At 54.5% G+C, this 17,154-nt stretch overlaps 2 protein-coding genes across 3 annotated transcripts in view; one reads left to right on the forward strand and one right to left on the reverse strand.

Annotated features, from left to right (window-relative positions):
- Positions 1-1,617: 1,617 nt before the first annotated feature.
- Positions 1,618-17,154, reverse strand: part of LOC142093196 (uncharacterized) — a 31,301-nt gene continuing 15,764 nt past the window's right edge. Inside the window, exons 4-8 of the mRNA XM_075174140.1 lie at positions 16,545-16,714; positions 11,289-11,521; positions 7,935-8,917; positions 7,073-7,248; positions 1,618-6,983 (exon numbers count right to left, since the gene is read on the reverse strand). Coding sequence (XP_075030241.1) covers positions 11,450-11,521; positions 16,545-16,714 — 242 coding nt within the window. The 3' untranslated portion in view covers positions 1,618-6,983; positions 7,073-7,248; positions 7,935-8,917; positions 11,289-11,449. The remainder of the gene's footprint in view (positions 6,984-7,072; positions 7,249-7,934; positions 8,918-11,288; positions 11,522-16,544; positions 16,715-17,154) is intronic.
- Positions 4,503-16,547, forward strand: BAK1 (BCL2 antagonist/killer 1). 2 transcript variants are annotated; one of them, XM_075174148.1, is made up of 5 exons: positions 4,503-4,590; positions 11,065-11,200; positions 11,336-11,479; positions 13,614-13,794; positions 13,979-16,547. In XM_075174148.1, exons 1-5 carry the CDS (start codon positions 4,503-4,505, stop codon positions 14,081-14,083), a joined length of 654 nt encoding a protein of 217 aa, XP_075030249.1. In that variant the 3' UTR covers positions 14,084-16,547. The 2 variants fall into 2 exon arrangements, with proteins under 2 accessions (XP_075030249.1, XP_075030250.1); XM_075174149.1 differs by having other exon boundaries at positions 11,068-11,200.

Consider the following 17,154-nt stretch of genomic DNA (forward strand, 5'->3'; position numbering starts at 1 on the left):
CCCCGGTTTCACCCCAACCCCCGGAGCCCCTCGAGGAGCCCCGCAGCCCCCCGCCACCGCGGTGCTCGGTGCTGCACAGAGCCGCACCGCAGCCGCTTTCCCACGCTCCGGCCGGGGAAAGCGCCTCTAGAGGGAGCTGAGCCCTGCCCGGCTCCGCGTCTGCATCTATGGTCCGGGGTTGGGTTTCTTTTTTTTTTTTTTTTTTTTTTTTCCTTCTCTCTTCTGCTTTTCCCTCCTCCTCCCCGGCCCTGCTCGCTTCCTTCCCCCGCGCCGCGCCGCTGCGCTCCGGCGAGGAGGCAGGAAGGGAGGCGGCGGGGATGGGGCAGCTCCCCGCCGGGATGCCTTAGCTCCCCGGGACACCCCGGCCCGCCTGGTCCCCGCCGGGACGCGGTAAGTAGCGGGGGGATTCTCCCCACCCCCCCAGCCTCCCCCGGGATGGGTTATCTTTATTCACCGGGCCCGGCCGGGCGGTGCCGAGGCTGCCGTGAGCCGGAGGAGGGATGCACCGGGAGCCCCGGGGTGCCGGGGGGCTCCGGGGGAGCCCGGCAAGGCGGGAAGGGGGAGGGCAGAGCCGCAGGGCCTCATCCTGCACCCCCCGCTGAACAAGGTTAAAGTACGCAGGAGTACCTCAGCAAGCAGCACTCCGGTGTGTGCAGTAGCTGAACCAGGGCTGAAAGGTCTCGCTCGGAGCTGATCGTTGCCCCAAAGAGGGAATATTGCCTCTTTTAATCATATTTTTTCCAGCTGGGTTTTTTTTTTCCCCCTTTGCGAGGCCGCAGTGGTGACAGCCGCACCCGGCATCCCCGTGCCAGCGCTCAGCGTAGGGGTTCAGGGTACACAGGATTGTGTGAGCTGTTGGTGGGAAGAGTTGTGCCACGCTGAGGACCGGGGTGACATCCATTTCACCCCGCTCTGGGCTGTGACCTCAGACGCGGGCATGGCATGTGTGGCTTTGCAGGCTTTTGCACGGCTGCCTGCACAGCTTCCCGCCCAGCAGCACCGTGGACCTCTGGGACGTGGGTGCATGGGGTTGTGGGGGCACCCTGGGTGCAATGTCTGCATCTGCTGGGGCTCGTGGGCCAGCTGGACCCTGGTGCCATGCTGGGTGGGTAAACACCAAACTGGGCAAACTCACCTGTTTGCTCTTCTAGGCCAGACTGGGAAGAGCGGGGCTGATTCTGCACTGTCCGAGCAGGGATGGCAGCAGGGCACAGGAGTCCCGTGGGATCTCCGTCGTGGAGAGGGTTAGCTGCCCTGCTAACGCCGCATGATGGAATCACTCCCGTGCACGGGCCCAGGGCCAGACCTGTGCAATGCTTGTCCCAGAGGATGCTCCATGCATTTCCTGGAACAGGATCTTCATAACATGTCAGGGGGTGACTTCAGAGCCCCATAGCCGGGCTTGTTCATCGGGATTATGGCTGCTCCTGCAGATCCTCTCCCCTCCAGCAGCTTGCAATTCTGCCTCTCTCTCTCTGGGCCAGTCCCACCATCTCCCTGCACCCAGGCACTTTCCTTTGGAGAAAAGTTGGGAGAAGTGGTGCGTGTGTCATGAGGGCACACAGGAAACGTGTCAGAGACCTTTAAGCAAAGGAGATGAGGGTGAAATGAGAACAGTTGAGGCAAAGGTCTTTTTTTATTAGGGAGGCCTGGCAGGTTCCAGGAAGGCTGATTCTTTGCATGGCATGTGCTCGTTAATAGAGATAAGACTCCTGTGCCATCCTGGAGGTGTTGCTAAATCCACATCCTAGGTGCTGTCTGCTGCTTTTAACCCTTTGCGGAGGGTTACAAGAGCAAAAAGTTGGGGTGGAGCTGAATCTTTTAACAGCTGCTGGGAATCAGACACTGCTCCCAGTAACCTGCAGCTTCCCCCAAACCATCTCTTGAGCCCTGTCTCAAGTCCTGGAGAGCCTTTATTTTCTGCAGCCGTGGACTGTCTTTAAGTAGATGGGTGTCATACCCTCCTTCACGCCTCTCCCTGCTCTCTTCCAGCACGGTATTCTCATAACAAAGGGGGAATGGGGCAAATCAAAGGGGCATCAGGCTGGGAAGCAGCACTCTTGATACTGGAGAGGATGGTCGGAGGCACTTTGACCTCCAGCAGAGACTGGCAGTGAGTTACCTTGGGCATTCACTTGGTTTGCAGGAGTGGGAGTTTAGGGTGCTCCCCGAGGAGCAGGCTGGGGGCTGGCAGCGTGCTGACGGGGACGTAGCTGCCGGTCGCAGATGTGCGTGTGTGCAAAAGGGCTGCGGTGTCCCGTGTTGCAAGAGAAGAAAGCGCTGCAAGAAACTATATTGAGAAGGAAACTGAAAATGAAAGTTCCTCTTAAATGACGGCCGCAGTCGCAGCCTGCTGCTTCCTAAGGGTTTGCCAGGCGGCAAATGTGAAGAATCACGTGAGTCAGCTGCTTCTCGGGCACCGGGCTCCTGTGCTCCCCAGACATCCGTCACACCGAGCGGCCAGGTCTGCATCAGAAATTCCCTGTTATTCGTGGCTGAGGTCTGGGTCAGAGGCAGTGGGTTGATGTGAAACACAGCCGGTTGCACCCACCGACCAAACTGTAAAAGCTCCAGAGGCAGCTGAAGTCTTTGGCTGGATGCGTCCGCATCCTCCCCAGCGCTCGGTACAGCCTTGGGCTGTAGCAGCGCGAAGTACGATAGAAATTCGTACTGCTTCGCTTACCCACGAACTCCAGAGAGCTGCTCTGAGTCTGGTCTTGCTTCCCCTGGAGAGGCACTGAGGCCTTCCTATGCAAGGGGGGCTGCAGCTCTCGCCTTGCCAAGCGCCCGGGGAGGGGCTGGGGATGGCAGCGGAGGGCGCACAGGAGGGTTTCCTCTGTGGAGGAGGGGACGGGGGCACGTTCATCCACTCCAAGCACTCCCTGAGCTGTCTCCACCACGTCCCAGAGCAGAGAAGAGCAAGGAGAGGAGCAGCTCTGGAGCCCAGGTCTCTGCTGATCTGGGCGAGTGGAGTCAGCTCTCCTCCCAGCTTTACTCTCGGTCCCAACTGCTGATCCTCATCGCGTTTCAGCTTTTCCGTGGATGGGGATGTTTGAGGTTGGGGAGGAAAAGGGAAATCCTGTCCTCGGAGGTGCATAGGAAAAAACAGCATCTCCATCTGTGTGTCACTACGCTCAGCTCCCTGAACGCAGCTATGCAAATACACGATGGCTTCCTAACCCAGACTGATAAGCTTTGCATTTCCAGCCCCCCATCCCCACTTGACTGCAGGCTGTACTTCGCATTACTGCTTATGGTCTTGTTTTTTCTTCTGAATAATCTTCAGTGTGAGGTTGTAAGCTCAGACCACGTATTACACTTCTACTCTTGACATAGGTGGTTATATATCCATAACGAGAGCTGTAAAAAATTTTTGCCCAGGATACAATTTAAACTTCTGGGCGTTGATGTGTCTTCATGAATTCAGACCTGGTGCAAATCAGAAAACCCACCAGTTTAGCCCTGTAGAAGTCTGGCCTGGGAACATGTACTGGCATGCCAAACAACAGGCTAGGAGCTGCAGTGATCTCTCTTGAACCCTGACGGTAACTGCGTGGCCTCGCTTCCTTCTCTGCAGAAACCAGGGGATGAGGTCAGTGCGACGAGCAGAGGGGGAAAGGAGCTGCAACGAGCCCTGAACTACTGAGCTCCATGAAGTTCAGGAGCAGTGCGAGCTGTGCATTGGTTCTCATTTAATTTTCTTATTCCAAGAGGAGCTCAGAAGACATAAAGAACAGGTGGAATTAGAGCCTCTGGATTTAGGAAAACAGAGACCTCATCTCCTGTAGAAGTTGTGGAAAACAAGTCGGAGAAATCGGCACCGTCGCTGCAGCTCCGCGCGGGAGCCGCGGCAGCTCGGTGTGCTCGCGGGTTGGTTTGCTCTTGCCGCGCTCTGAACCGCGGTGGCTGCAGGTCGGGGTAGCAGCATTTCGGGCAGCAGCGGAGCCCCGCAGCTCAGCTCCCAGACGTGTTCTCCGGGTGCAGCCGGGGAGTCGTAGAGCCCTTTGTGCTGTGATTTTTCATCCCAGCATGAAGCCACTGCAGATGCTGCCGTCGTCTGGGCTGAGTAAGAGCCGGTGCAGCCCGTGGCACTTGCTGAGCGGGTCAGAGGGTAGCTGGCAGGTTTCCAGCGAGGGTGGGGAGGTGGGGAAGTGGAGTTGGGTGGCTTTCCTCTTCTGGCATATGACTGTCTGCAAACACGTTACTGAGAAGAGTCAGGAAGAGAGGAGAAATCTAGCCAAGAGACTTGGTGTGGCCAGGAATCAGGGAGCGAGCGTGCCGGGAAGGGAGGAGCCAGGTCGCTGGCAGAGATAAAAACAGGCGGCACTGCTCCTCGGAGCGCCTGGCTCAGCCAAAGGGGCTTCCGAAGGCTGGCCTGGGAGGTGTGCGAGGGAGCGAGGGGCCGCGAGGCTCCAGCGTCCCTGCTGGCTGCTCATAACCTGGTTCACTTACTGTCTCTCGTCGTTCCAGGTAAAGCTGATACTCCCAAGCATCTCTCTGCAATGGCCTCAGGGAACGACGGTGACCCACCGAGGGCCCACGGACGCCGGGGAAGCAATGGGCGCAGGCTGTCACAAGAGCTCAACTCAGGTAAAAAGATTGCTGTGATATTCAGGGGAGGAAGCATTTTCAACCTATTCTTTCTTTTTTTTTTTTTTTTTCCCTGCTGTGTTTCTTTGAAAAGATGGTTTTTTCATACCTCCAGGGCCCTTTGCAAGGCTGGGATAACAAATGGGTTCCGTAAAGCTACGCTGAATTGAACTGGGAGAGCACATGCTGAATGCTTTTGGGAGATGCTTGGCATTGGATTAGCGCGGTGGACAGCAAGGGGGGCTCGAAAGGCACGGAGAAAATAGTGTGCAGGGACTGGGGTACGCTGGGTACGCTGGCAGCTCTGTGCGGGCAGGCATAGCGGGGTGCTATGGGGTGTGGGGCAAATCGCCCCGGCTGGCTGCGAGATGTACGGCTGGTGCCTGCCGTCATTTACCTTCCCTGAGAGCGAAAGGTGCTTGATGTATAAAACACACAGAAAAACACGCCTTGCTGAGCAGCGCCTGGTCTCAGGCAGTTGGTTTCGGTCTTGCTGTATCGGCTGCTGGATGAAATCAGGTCTCCGGTGTGCCTTGGCAGAGCAGCCGTGAAAAGTTGCGGCTCACCAACAGTCGGAAGCGGTTCAGTCCGTTGCTCGTGTGTGCCGAGCCCAGCAGACTGTGTAATTGCGTTTCACACTAATGGGTGAAACTGGGAATGGGGCCGAAAGGAACCCAGGAAAACCTCAGCTCCCGTTTCATCCCAAAATGATAAAATGCCACTGCACAGAAAGCTGTTAAACACGGGTGACTTCTTAACCTGTTTTGCAGGTGGACTTGTAAATAAGGCTGAGTCACTGCAGCTCTGTCAATAATGGAGATTAGAAGCTATAACTAACTGTTCATGTATTTGAGCTCAGATCCAGCTCAGAGCTATTTTATCGGCCTGATTATGTTATTTATACTCTGATATTGCCTGGACTCCTCTCCATCTCGGAGTACCATTTGTGCTAGATCCTGTATGAATACCCTGAAAGAAAAAAATACCCTGTCCTTCCCTTATCAAAGTCTACAAGGTATGAAAATAAATAAATAAGAGCAGTTGTTTACGTGTGCTGATTTCCTGTTGAAGCCAATGAGATGCTGATGTGAAAACCAGTGAGAGGATCAGGCCCTGAACTCTAACCACACTGTTTTACAGTCACGCTTCCTGTAGGCTTGCGAACACTTACTGGCGGTACTGGCATCCCTCTGCTTCCCAAAACTCAGGGGGGTCCGTCTGGAATGTGGAGGTGGGATCTCTGCACGCCTCTCAGGCAGAAGCCTCATGGACTCCAGTGGAAGCAGGAAGGTGCAGCTTCCACCAACACGTGCTATGGGCTTATGGGGCGGAAGAAGGCTTTTGTCAACAGTTATTAAGCCTGGTTTTCATTTAGGGCTCGCTTGCTCTGTTTATCTTTGGATGCGGTAGGGAGCGAAGAGATTTATCTGCAGCTCGGGGATTTGCTTGAGCATCATTCGAGCCCTTGTTGTGCCAGCCGTTCCGTAGGGCATGGACAAGGTGCTGCTGCTTCTGCCTAGGTTGGGTGGCCATTCGCACTTGTGGTGTTTTTAGGGCATTGTAGACGAAGGCAGTAGCTTCATACTCCTGGCTGTATGTGATGAAGAGGAGGAGCAACTTAGCCCAGGAAGAGTCATGCAAAGGGGAGCAAACGTTGCAGAAGGAGGGGTGGGAGGCTCAGCACCAACGGTGCTGAACTGAGCTCAGGAAAAAGGGCTCGTACTTCAGAAAAGTAACTCATTAACCTCGTCCTCCTTCAGTTCTCACCTGTAACGTGGGGGTGGCAGTGCTTCCCTGTTCAGACATGCTGCCAGGGTACGCGCACAGCTTCGGGAAAGGTTTGGATAATTCCATCGAGGCTTAGATCTGTGGGACAAGCCATGGAGGTGGCTGGCCTCACACGTGCAGGTAACCATGCCAAATACATCTCAGCCCCCCTACATTGCAGAGGGGCTAGTCCGTGTGATGAAAATATCGTTTATGTGGTCACACTTAGCTCCTGCATGGACCACGCCAGCTGGAATCCCAAAGCACTTTGTTAAGAAAGGTGATGTATCGCTATATCCACTAATTACTTCTAGGGAACCGGAGAGAGCTTTGATGCCAGTCTCTGCCAGGATGTCCAAGGTGTCGGGGTTGTGCATGGAAAGCCCTGCCACCCTGACTCACAGTTTGCAGTGTCTCGTCCTCAGATTACCTGGGCTTTCTCAGCTGTCTGTGTGTTTAATACTCACGTAACATACCTGGAGAGGTGTGAGGTTTGGTCCTTGGTTGTTTGTCTTAGCTCTGGACTTGACGTTGCATGTGAAGCAAGTCATGAACTGATAAGTAGTTGCTTAGGGACGTTAGTCATACATCTGTGAGCATCTCCGTGCCTTCATCTCCAAGACCAGCTGCAAAATGAGTAGGAAAAACGTGAGCTGCCTGTTTAAGCCTGGGTTCTCATACATTCTGTAGAGCAACCAACACCATTTAAACATACTTCTCTCTTGTTTGGTGCCCGTGCAGTTCCTATCTCCAGCACAGACACAGCGTGTTGGACTTCCTGTTGAACTGCATCTCCCATCAATATCTGGCTTCCGTTTTTAAAGAAAAAAAAAAAGTCATCCTTCCGATGGCTGTGCTGGGAAATAACTCTGCTCTGGAATTGCCCTGTGACTCCTTTGTTCTGGCTTGCAAAGGATGCCCCAAAAAATCTGTTATGAAAAACTTGATGGGGCAGAGGGAGATACATGGCCAGAGCTGAGCAGCCCACCCACCTCAGGCATCCTGCTGGGCCCGGCCTCCCTTGGCACTTTGGTAGATCAGCAAACAGGGGACAGGTCTCGGCTTGGGCAGCAAAGTACCAGAGCAAAACCTTGCTGCAGCCCGCAGCCCCTGCTGCAAGCCTGTAACTCTGGGTGTGTTGGTGGGACGTGATTGAACATAAGAATTAAAGCAGATTTCTTGAATCCAGTCCACAATCTGGACCAGAGAATCTCCCTTATTGACAGATTAGTTTCTATCTTAAAACCAAGGGTGTTTGCCCATTAACTCTGCCGGGAGGCTGTTTGAGAATATTGCTCCTCTTTTGGGTGGGAAGATATTTCTTCTAAAGAGCAGGATAAGAGGAAGGGCTTTGTGCTGTGCCCTGTGTCTGGGGACAGCAGTTTTTCCATTTCCCTGTCTAGAAGCTCTGCGCTCGGGTGCAAGCTGTGCAGGATTATGCCAGCACGATGCAGTGTCAGGTTGATCAGCCTTTGATCCTGGCATGGCTATTGACAGGCAATAGGTTTCACAAGGGGCTGCCTTGCCCGGTGGAAGCTAGCCCAAATCCATTAACGAAGATACTGCTCATCTCGCACTTGAATTGCCACTACCATGAGGTGGAGTCAAGCTTCCCCTTGAGGCAGAAATCTCTGGAGACCATTCTTGGTTCCCCGGAGCTGTCTTCTCCCTTCGGAGCCAGTTGCTGTTTCCAGGCTGGATATCTCCCTCTGCGCAAACAGATGCCCCTCTTCGTGTAGTTACTGCCTGGCTCCTGAGCTCGCAAGGGATGCTGCCAGGTTGCATCTGTCATTATTATAGTCTGTAGCAGGGCTATTTCATTTAGTTGTAACAAGGTCTGATGGATAACTTTGGTGAGACCTGCCAGTTTTTACCGTAGCGCAGCTGCTCCCCGGGAGATAGGAACGGTGAGAAACAAAGGATCATGCACAGAAACGCAGATGTTGCATGTTTGAGACTGGCTGGGGACTGGTCAATGTTGTCTACGGCGTGGATCCAGGCAAGAGGCTGTTGGGGTAGGTCTGGTCTAGATGCTGAGAGTGCGCTGGGGACCGAGGACGACAGGGTCACTGCTCCGTGCGGCAGAAGCGGAGCAGGTCCTCCCTTGCAGCGTGGGGGTTCACAGCAGCTCGTGAGCCCCCTAACACGGCCCCGATGATCCCGCAGGGAGCCGAGAGATCCCAGAGGAGCTTCAAACCGCTCTCCTCCTCTCTGGTGCTGGTACTGGGAGTCCACAAGGCAAATCTTGATCCAGATCCTCTTCTTTTGAGTGGAAGAGATCCAGAGATGGTCCCAGTGGGTGCTGTGGGTTAGCAGCTGGGGGGAAAAAGATGTGTGTTCTCCTGTCCTTGTGTTGCTGAAAATAGCGCCTGGGGTAATTAAAACCAGGGATTTTTTTTGGTACACTTATTTCCTCTTTTGTTCTCGCAGTGTGTTTACCCTGCCTCTCACTGAAACTGTGAGTCAGTCGGTTTTGTTTTCTGGCTCTCGGTGGAGCGGTCACTGGCTCCGCTGGCTCCTCCATAAGGTGGGATTTGTTTACCGCCAAATAAACCCATTCCTGCAAAACAAAAAACAATTCCCTGAAAACACAGCGACCAGGGCTTGTCATTTCCCTTCACCTTTATTTACCCAGCCCAAACTCGGTGTAACCTGAGTCTCTGCAGGACAGGTCCTCTCCCTTCCCCGGGAGGGCTGGGCCCATCTCCCCGGAGCACCACGCGGGCCGTGTAGACGTGACCAGCCGGAAAAAACTCTGCGACGAGTGGTGCGGCATGTTTTGGATACAGGGTTTTATGGAGCAGTGTTGCCAGGACAGCTGTGTCCACCGGGCCAGGTCCTCACGTCCCAGCCCTGGGATATTGCTCGGGCAGGAGCATCTCTGCATTGGAAATGCAATTTCCAGTGGCCAGAGAACTGCATGGCCATTCTGGCGGGTGGATATACTGGGATGCTGGGAAAGGGTTTTAGCTGGGTTGGCTGCAGTGAGCTGCACTGCTGCTAGACAGTGGTGCTCGTGCAGATGTGCTGCTGCCTGTCACCAGCACGCCTTGCAGGTCAAACACCTAAAGCCACGGGTCCGCAGGGTCCTGCGCTTCTGACGTTCCCCCAAGTAACTCATTTACCTGGGCTTTGCACCTCGTTTAATGTCTGTGAATCACCACCTTGAACGGTGACGCCCTGTCAAAGGAGCCAGGCTCTGATCCGTCCATACCGTTTCTGTCCCCTACCAATTTTGCATCTTAGAAAAGAAACTGGGAAGAACTGCGTTACCGGGACCTTAGGGCCAGCTCCCCCGAGCCCTGCGGGGTGGCTTAGCTGGGCTGCCGGCTGCTTGGGAACCGGTGCTCTAGCCCAGATTGCTTCTCGAGCAGCCGAAACCGAGCTCTAATCAAAGACATCCCGTGACAGAGCGGGTACTTTCCCCAGGAGCAATGTAACGCGTGTGATAAGGTATCGGTCACCATGGTACCTACGGACAGAAACGCCTCGCCGGGGGCTCCCTGCTCCGGAGGGGGCAGGTCCTGGCCACCTCCAGACCCTTGCTCTCCCCCGAGCAGCGTGGGCACGGGGGACATGCGTGCGGGTCTTGCCCTCGAGCCGTTTGCCGACGGGCGCACGCCTGTCGACACCGGTTGTTTCTGACTCGCTTCCTGCTTGTGCAGAGCCAGGTCGGTTTTCGCGCGCTGTCGGGGCCGGGTGACGTTACTGCATGGGCGCGTTCCCCTGCTGAACCCTGAATACCTGGCGTGCCGAGTCCTGTTTGTTCAGGAGAGCAGGGGAAGGAAGCTGTGGCACCCAAAACCAGCCCCAGCCTCCCCCCGCAATGGCCCCGGCTCACCCCCTGCCCGGCTGCAGCCTCCCGCTCGCCGTGCAATGGGCTTAGTGCTTCCACGGGTATTTGTTAGCAAAGCAGGGGATTCGGGTGTCCGCTCTCGTACAGTGGCAACGGGTGTGCTGGAGCAGGAGCAGGCATCCAGTTCAAACTTATCACCTGGCTGTTTATCTGCTTTCAAGCGCAGGATGGGGAGTCACCTCTCTGGGCTACAGTTTACGAGTTATTCAAAAGCTCCTCTCCTTTCTGTTCCTGCCAGCAGCCCGTGCAGAAGTTGCAAACCCTGCCCTGGCGTTGCCGCTGCTGGGCTGCCGGGTGTACGTGAGACCGGTGATGTGTGATTGAATCGGCAAGGAATTATACCAAAATGACCAATTAAACTTTTGCTCACCACGTCATTGCTGATGCCATGCAAGGGCACGACCGTTGGTGACATTGAAAAACAAGATTGTTTCCTGAGGGTTGATGGGCAACGCTAGACTGAGCTTTGCCTCCAGTTTGGGTTTGGATCTGAGATTCCTGCACTTGTTTGTGCTGAGCAATGTCCTTACTGAGAGGTGCTGTCACGTGGAGAGCGCTGCCAAGCACAAGCACGTGAACTTCTGGTTTGTGTGGTGACAGTCCTGTAGCTGTCTCTTGCCAAAAATGGATTCAAAAGGTGGGCTTGTGTCCCTAAGAACAAAGACTGGCTTCAAAATCAGTTTTCTGAGAACTAATTTACGTTGGATTCTTTTTGTTTTATTGTAAAAGGCCAGTGTTAATACAAACAGCACAAATTTAGGCTGAAAATGAAGGAATGGTCTCTTTCCAACTTGGGAAAGGGGGGAGATGAGCTTCTCCCTTGACTTTTCTTCCTCTTGTCTCTCTCTCAGAAGACCGGGTGGCGGAGGAGACGGAGGAGGTGTTTCGGAGCTATGCCTTCTACCGCTACCAACAGGAGAGAGAGGAGAGAGGGGAGGAGGTGCCCATGGACCCAGAGATCGTGGAGATCCAGCAGGAGCTGGGCAGGTAAAACTCTGATACCAACCGTCTGCACGTCCCTCAACCCCATCCTGAGCCAGGCTCCTTTACAGACCCACCCCTGGGTCCTCCTTACCGGTCTTGCTGGGAAGGCAGACTCATCCATAATGCCATCTTTGGCAGCACTGGGAGCCTGGTGGGAAGGCGCCTGGCCATCATCGGTGACGACATTAACGAGCGGTACGACGCGGAGTTCCGCTACATGCTGAAATCCTTGCAGCCCACCAAGGAGAACGCCTACGAGTACTTCACCAGAATAGCCTCCAGGTAAGGCCACCGGCTCCCTCGGCGTGGGCTGGACGCCTTCTCCTGGAGGAGAGCAGGGAAGGGAAGGTCAGACGGGGTGCAACGCAGTCGGTTAAAGCCTTGCCCCCACCCCAGAGGAGCTGTCCCCCCAGCTCTGCCCCAGCACCCACCCTCTATCAGTTCAAGCTTCACCCACCGTCCCTGGGTTGAGCTCCCAACAAGCTCACCGTGGAGGATCCTGTGTTTTCTGCTCTTGCTCCTGAGCACTGGTTGGACAGTCTTCACCTGAGAATCATCTCACAGTCCTTGCACAAGCTGAGCAGGGTCAGAAAGTTTGGGGGACGTGCCTGGGAAGCGTGGCCTGTGCATCAGTAGCCAAGCGAACGTCCCAGCTCCCATTCAGGTGTGCGACCAGCCCTGGACCAAGGCAGACCTGCTGCTGGTCCCACTGCCGCTAGCTCGGTAGCTGGGAAGTCCCGATGGGTCAGGCTTTCCAGAGGCACAAAGCAAACGCAGCTGCAGGCTGTGGGGATGGGCAGGTGCTCGCTGCCCTTAGCGTGGTCCACATGGAACAGGATCGGACTAACTCAGGATGGGGGATGCTCCGCAGGCTTGCAGAGCCTGCAGCCATCTCGTGCAGGCGATGCACACCCAGCTCTCCCACTCAAAGCACAGCAACAGGGTGAAGAGTGAAGACAAACACCTGGAGAACTTTTTGCCCTGATTGCATGAGATACAGGCTTGGATCGAGGTGGCCGTCAAAGGGGTTCAGTCCTCACCCCTCTCTCTCTGTAGGGAAACCAAGACACTGTGCACGTTAAATGGTTTGCCCAGGGTCATGCAGAGCCAGGAGAGAAGCCGGGGTCTCTGGGTTCCGAGGTCCCGGGCTCCCATCGCTCCTCCGAGCGTGCCCGGCTCCGGCGCAGCCCCGTCCCCACGCACCCTCCGCTCGGTGTTCCTTGTCTAACTGCCTCTCTTCTGTCCTCTTCCTGCTCCCCTGTCCTTGGGAAGCCAAGCTGCGCTGTTTTCACCGCTTTGCCAGCCTGAGGCGGTTAACGCACCGCAAACAGGTAAATTAACCTCTATCCCTCTCTTTGTGCTCCCTGTTTCTCTGTTGTTCCCTCCCGGGCTCTAACTTCCCTCTGCAACCTGCACGGTGGCGGCTCCACGCCAAGGCTCTGCAGAGGAGACAGTTCCCCTCGGCTGTGCAGACAGGGACCGCCAGGAACAGGGCGCAAGATTGAAACGCAGGGCCTGAGTCTACTCTTTTTATTTTTTTTTTTTTCCTTTTTTCCCTTCTTGCTTGCCTTGCTGGAAACCAGGAAAAGCACCTTCAAAAACTGGTCTAGATAAATCAGTGCCACTGCAGACAGTGATGCAGTTTGTAGCCACAGCAACCAAAACCTGGAGCAGGAGGCATTGACTAGGCACATTGGAGACCCCCCAGCCCTTAGGAGAGTCAGTCTAAGGCAAAATCAGATCAGGTTTTGGTCTTTGGTCTTCCTTCCAATGCAGGAAAAGGGAAAATCCTGTTCTAACATGCTTTGTCCTTAGATACATTTAAGCTTCCTCACCTCCAGGCACTAGCGAGGGATGCTTTGGGACAGGTAGGGGGTAGTTCCTGCTCCTGGCTGCACGTGTAGCAGCTGCTGAGCTTGCTGCAGCCTGCAGCCTTAAGACGACTTAAACCACCACCAATTCCAGCTTGTTTAATAACCTTGCCCATGAAAACACAGGACCTACAGGCAGCTGATGCGCCCTGCGCTCGGGTGGAGACCCGAGGGAAAAGCAGGACGGGCAGGAAGGAGGCAACAACCACCATCCCAAAGCTTCCACTAACAATTCGGAGCCTGTAGCTGTGTAGATAGGATTTGGAAATTTCCTTTTCCCTAGGACATCCCTAACCCACCTGGCTGAGGCAAAGAGCGGTTGTTACGAGACTGTGTGTGTTCTGCTCTGAAAGCACATCCCGGTCATTGGAGGCCACAAAATCACCATGTTGTCTGTGCGGCTGGGATGCGCCTCCAGGTCTAGGGCAGCATCCCCAGCCCTGCTCTGCAACCGGCACTGCTCGAGAGCCCACGGCCTGGGATGCAGAGACTGGGGAGGTCTGAGCTGTGGCAGTGATTTAATCAGACCCTCGGCTTCGTTTCAGCTTGTTCGAGAGCGGCATTAACTGGGGCCGGGTGATTGCGCTGCTGGGCTTTGGCTACCGCATGGCCATCCACGTCTACCAGCACGGCATACCGGGTTTCCTCCGCCGGATCGCCCGCTATGTCGCGGATTTTATGCTCCGGAACCGCATCGCTCAGTGGATCGCCCAGCAGGGAGGATGGGTGAGCCAGCGGGAGTGCGGGGCTGTCCCGGGGGGATTCGGGGGCGAGGGGAGGCACCGGTGAAAGGTGCAGCCTGGGGACTATGGCACTGCTGAGGCTGGCGGGGTCACCCGGGTGCAGGCAAGAGCAGCAGCCTGGCCCAGGCAGATCTAACACGCTCTGGTTATTCTCTGTTTCCCGTTAGGTGGCTGCACTCGAGCTGGACAATGTTTACATGAAGTACATGCTGGTGGTGGTGGCCCTGGTCATGGTGGGGCATTTAGTGGTACGACGCTTCTTCAGGCCCTGACTGACATGGGGGCAGAGGCTGGGGGGGTCCGGCCAAGCTCTCTCTCAAATCTCTGCTCTGACGTCTCCCAAGAGAGGGAGGATTCAAGGAATCTCTGAGAGAGAGAGCAGCTTGGACCGGTGACCCTCCCGCTACAGGGCCAGGGTCTCTGCCATCTATGGAGACACCACCAGGAGCTATGGAGAGGAGCAGGGGGGTGGGGGGGAAGGTTCAACTTTACTGTCTGTTTTATGCCTCACTTAGCTGCTGAGGACAGAGCATCACTGTGACAGTCCTAGCATGCAGCAGTGAGGCAGAACAGGCTCCTCTGGAGTCAAGAGTCTGGAGGAACAAATACGTTGTCATAATAATGCCAGCGCGTGCGAGCACATGGGTCCTGTCTGCTTCCTGGGGCAGGTGCAGAGCTCCCCATTTCTAATGGCTCTAGCCTTGACCATGCCTGCATTTGAAGAAGGATTGCAGCCTTGGTTGCTGCAATTGTCTGTAAGTCACTGGAGGGGCAGTGGAAAGCTCATGTGGGGCTTGCTTTCACCTTCCCTCTGTTCCTGAGCCCGAGTACTTGAGCCTTCTCTTTCCTTTTAACAAGCATCCCTACCCCATTTTTAAAGAAACACGTTGACTCCCTGTCCTCTGACAGTGGATGGTAACATCTGGCAGCGCTGGAGGCAGGTTTTCCCTGCCGCAGCCTGAACCTGGGGACCTGCAGCTCTCCCATGGCTGATGCAGGTGCTGGGGTGCAGCCTCACAGCCCCCCGTGAGCTCAAAGGCTGCGTGCCAGCAGACCTAGGAAGCACCAGCAGCTTTCCAAACACTAAAAAGCTGGGGGATGACTAATGGTCAGTGTAGGCAGCCTGCCTACCCTCCCTCCAGTTCTGCTGGGGGCTTCCATTCAGTAGACTTGGATGCTGGCAAACGAGTAGCCCAAGGGAGACCAGTTGGTCTCCCTTGCTCTCAGTGGGAGGCACTGGAGTTGCATCCCATCCCTGCATCAGCTCTTTGCCTTCCGAGCTGAGCTGGGCAGGATGGTGCAGGCATGCCCTGATTAAGGCCAGGGCTGCAGTGTTTTATAGCTGCCCAGCCTCTTCTGGGCACATTGTCTTTGGGAAGTGACTTGACCTTGTTCCGTTCATGATTAATGCTTGAACATGATTTTGGGGGGCAGGAGGGAAGCAGGCTCCACTCTCCCATCCCAAATCCTTCCGACTTTTGCAAAATAGGGAGAGCGTCCCAGTGTGGACCGCATAGTTTAGCTCTGTTCTTTTTACACCAGATTACTCTGTAAGGCTTGAAACTGTGACTGGCCCTGTCTGAGCCAAACTCACCCTATTCCAGCATCACCCATCTCCTAGAGCAGGTCAGCCAGCTGGGGGAAGGAGCTGGAGAGACCTCGGAGGTAGGACATGAGCAGTGGTCCTGTGTCTGGGCTGCTCGCCTAATGCAGACAGAGCCCTTCTGGGCTGGAGCCAGGGACAACAGGAGCCGCAGTATCGTAGCCCTGAACAGGCTGAGCCCTCCTGTCCTCTGGGGCCTTTCCATGATGGCTGGAGCAAGGAACTTGCCTGGTATTGCTACCGCAAAACAGGCGGGGTGACCCCAGCTGACGGTGCTCCGACACCCCTGTCAGATGGGGATGGCCCAACCGGGGCAGAGCCCGGCTCGCCTGCAGCCCTGCCTGGTGTCATCTTCTGCAGCGACCCCCGTGAGAGCCCAAGGAGGGTCAGAGAGATCTTGAGAGCAGCCCACCTGCCCCACTGTAACAAAGGCATTCCTGGCAGACATCTGTCTAACCTGTGTTTAAAAGCCTCCAGTATTGCCTCCCCGTATCACTGATTCCTACCTTAATCTTTACCTTCAGATAGATTTTTTCCTCAACGCCTATCCCTTGCTGCAGTTTAAGCTTGTTACTACACGTCCTGTCCAAGCACAGAGAGAGGACACCTCACACTTTGCAGGACCAGCCATGGTTTTATAACACTTACGCCCCCCACGTTCCTGCCTCTTTTAACATAAGAATAGCAAACCTTTCAGCCTATTTCCCTCTCAGGGTCCCTCTGTGCTTATCATTTTGACCCTGACTGTTTCTGCAGTATCCCTTTCCCTAGGTGGAGTGCCCTGGACTGTGCTTAATAGAAAGTCATTAAAATATTTGCTATAATATTCCTCTTCTATATATCTCTGTTTTGGTTGCTTTATTTGTTTTATCTGTGCTGAGCAGCACAAATCTCCAGCGGATTGTCCATGCTGACTCTTTTTGAGCAGCGGATGCCCACCTAGCTCATTTGTCCCCTTGCAAGTGTATTTCTTTGCATTTATCCACACACAACTTCATTTACCATCGTGCCACCGGTTCACCCATCTTGAGCAGATCTTGAGATTTCCTCAAGATCTCAAGACTCTTCTCTGGTGTGAACCAGTCTAACCAACTTAGTATCATCTGCAGTTTCCCATCCCCACACCTTACCTTCTTTTCTGGGTGAAAACACCACCAGATGGAGCCTTTTTGCCACGATGAAAATGAACTACTAATTGTTATTTTCCTTTTCTCAATCAGCCACATTATTGACGTGTCATTGTCCTCTAGGCTAGTTCTCTGGTTTAGGTTGTGTCTCCAGCAGGACTTTTTCAGAGGACCTTGAAAAGAAAACAGGATAATCAGCCTTTATTCACTACTTCACCGACACACTCCAAGAACTCTAACCGATTGGAGGGAACTTTTGTTCACACAAAAAGCCATGCTGCTTGTAATTTATCCTCATCTTCCAGAGAAGGTGTTTCACCTTGCAGACCAAATTCAGCTGTAAGGCCAGCAGACTTTAAATAAAGAACATTTTTCAGCTTTATGGTAGATGATCAAGCCATAGTAAAGTCTGTGATACCAGGACAGCGAGGGGAACTTTTAAAATAGGTGCTGTAGCAAAGGAAAGTTTCCATTTTATCCGTTTTCTCAGGGGATTTGCAGGGAGGATTGTCTCAGGATATCAGCATATTGTCTCCCTCTGCTCTCGCCTCTCCCAGCCTTCCTGGCACTGGTTACCAAGTGGAAAAAAGCTTGAACTGGGACTGTGAATGGG

This window comes from Calonectris borealis, chromosome 26, assembly GCF_964195595.1.
Source record: "Calonectris borealis chromosome 26, bCalBor7.hap1.2, whole genome shotgun sequence".
Classification (NCBI taxonomy): domain Eukaryota; kingdom Metazoa; phylum Chordata; class Aves; order Procellariiformes; family Procellariidae; genus Calonectris; species Calonectris borealis.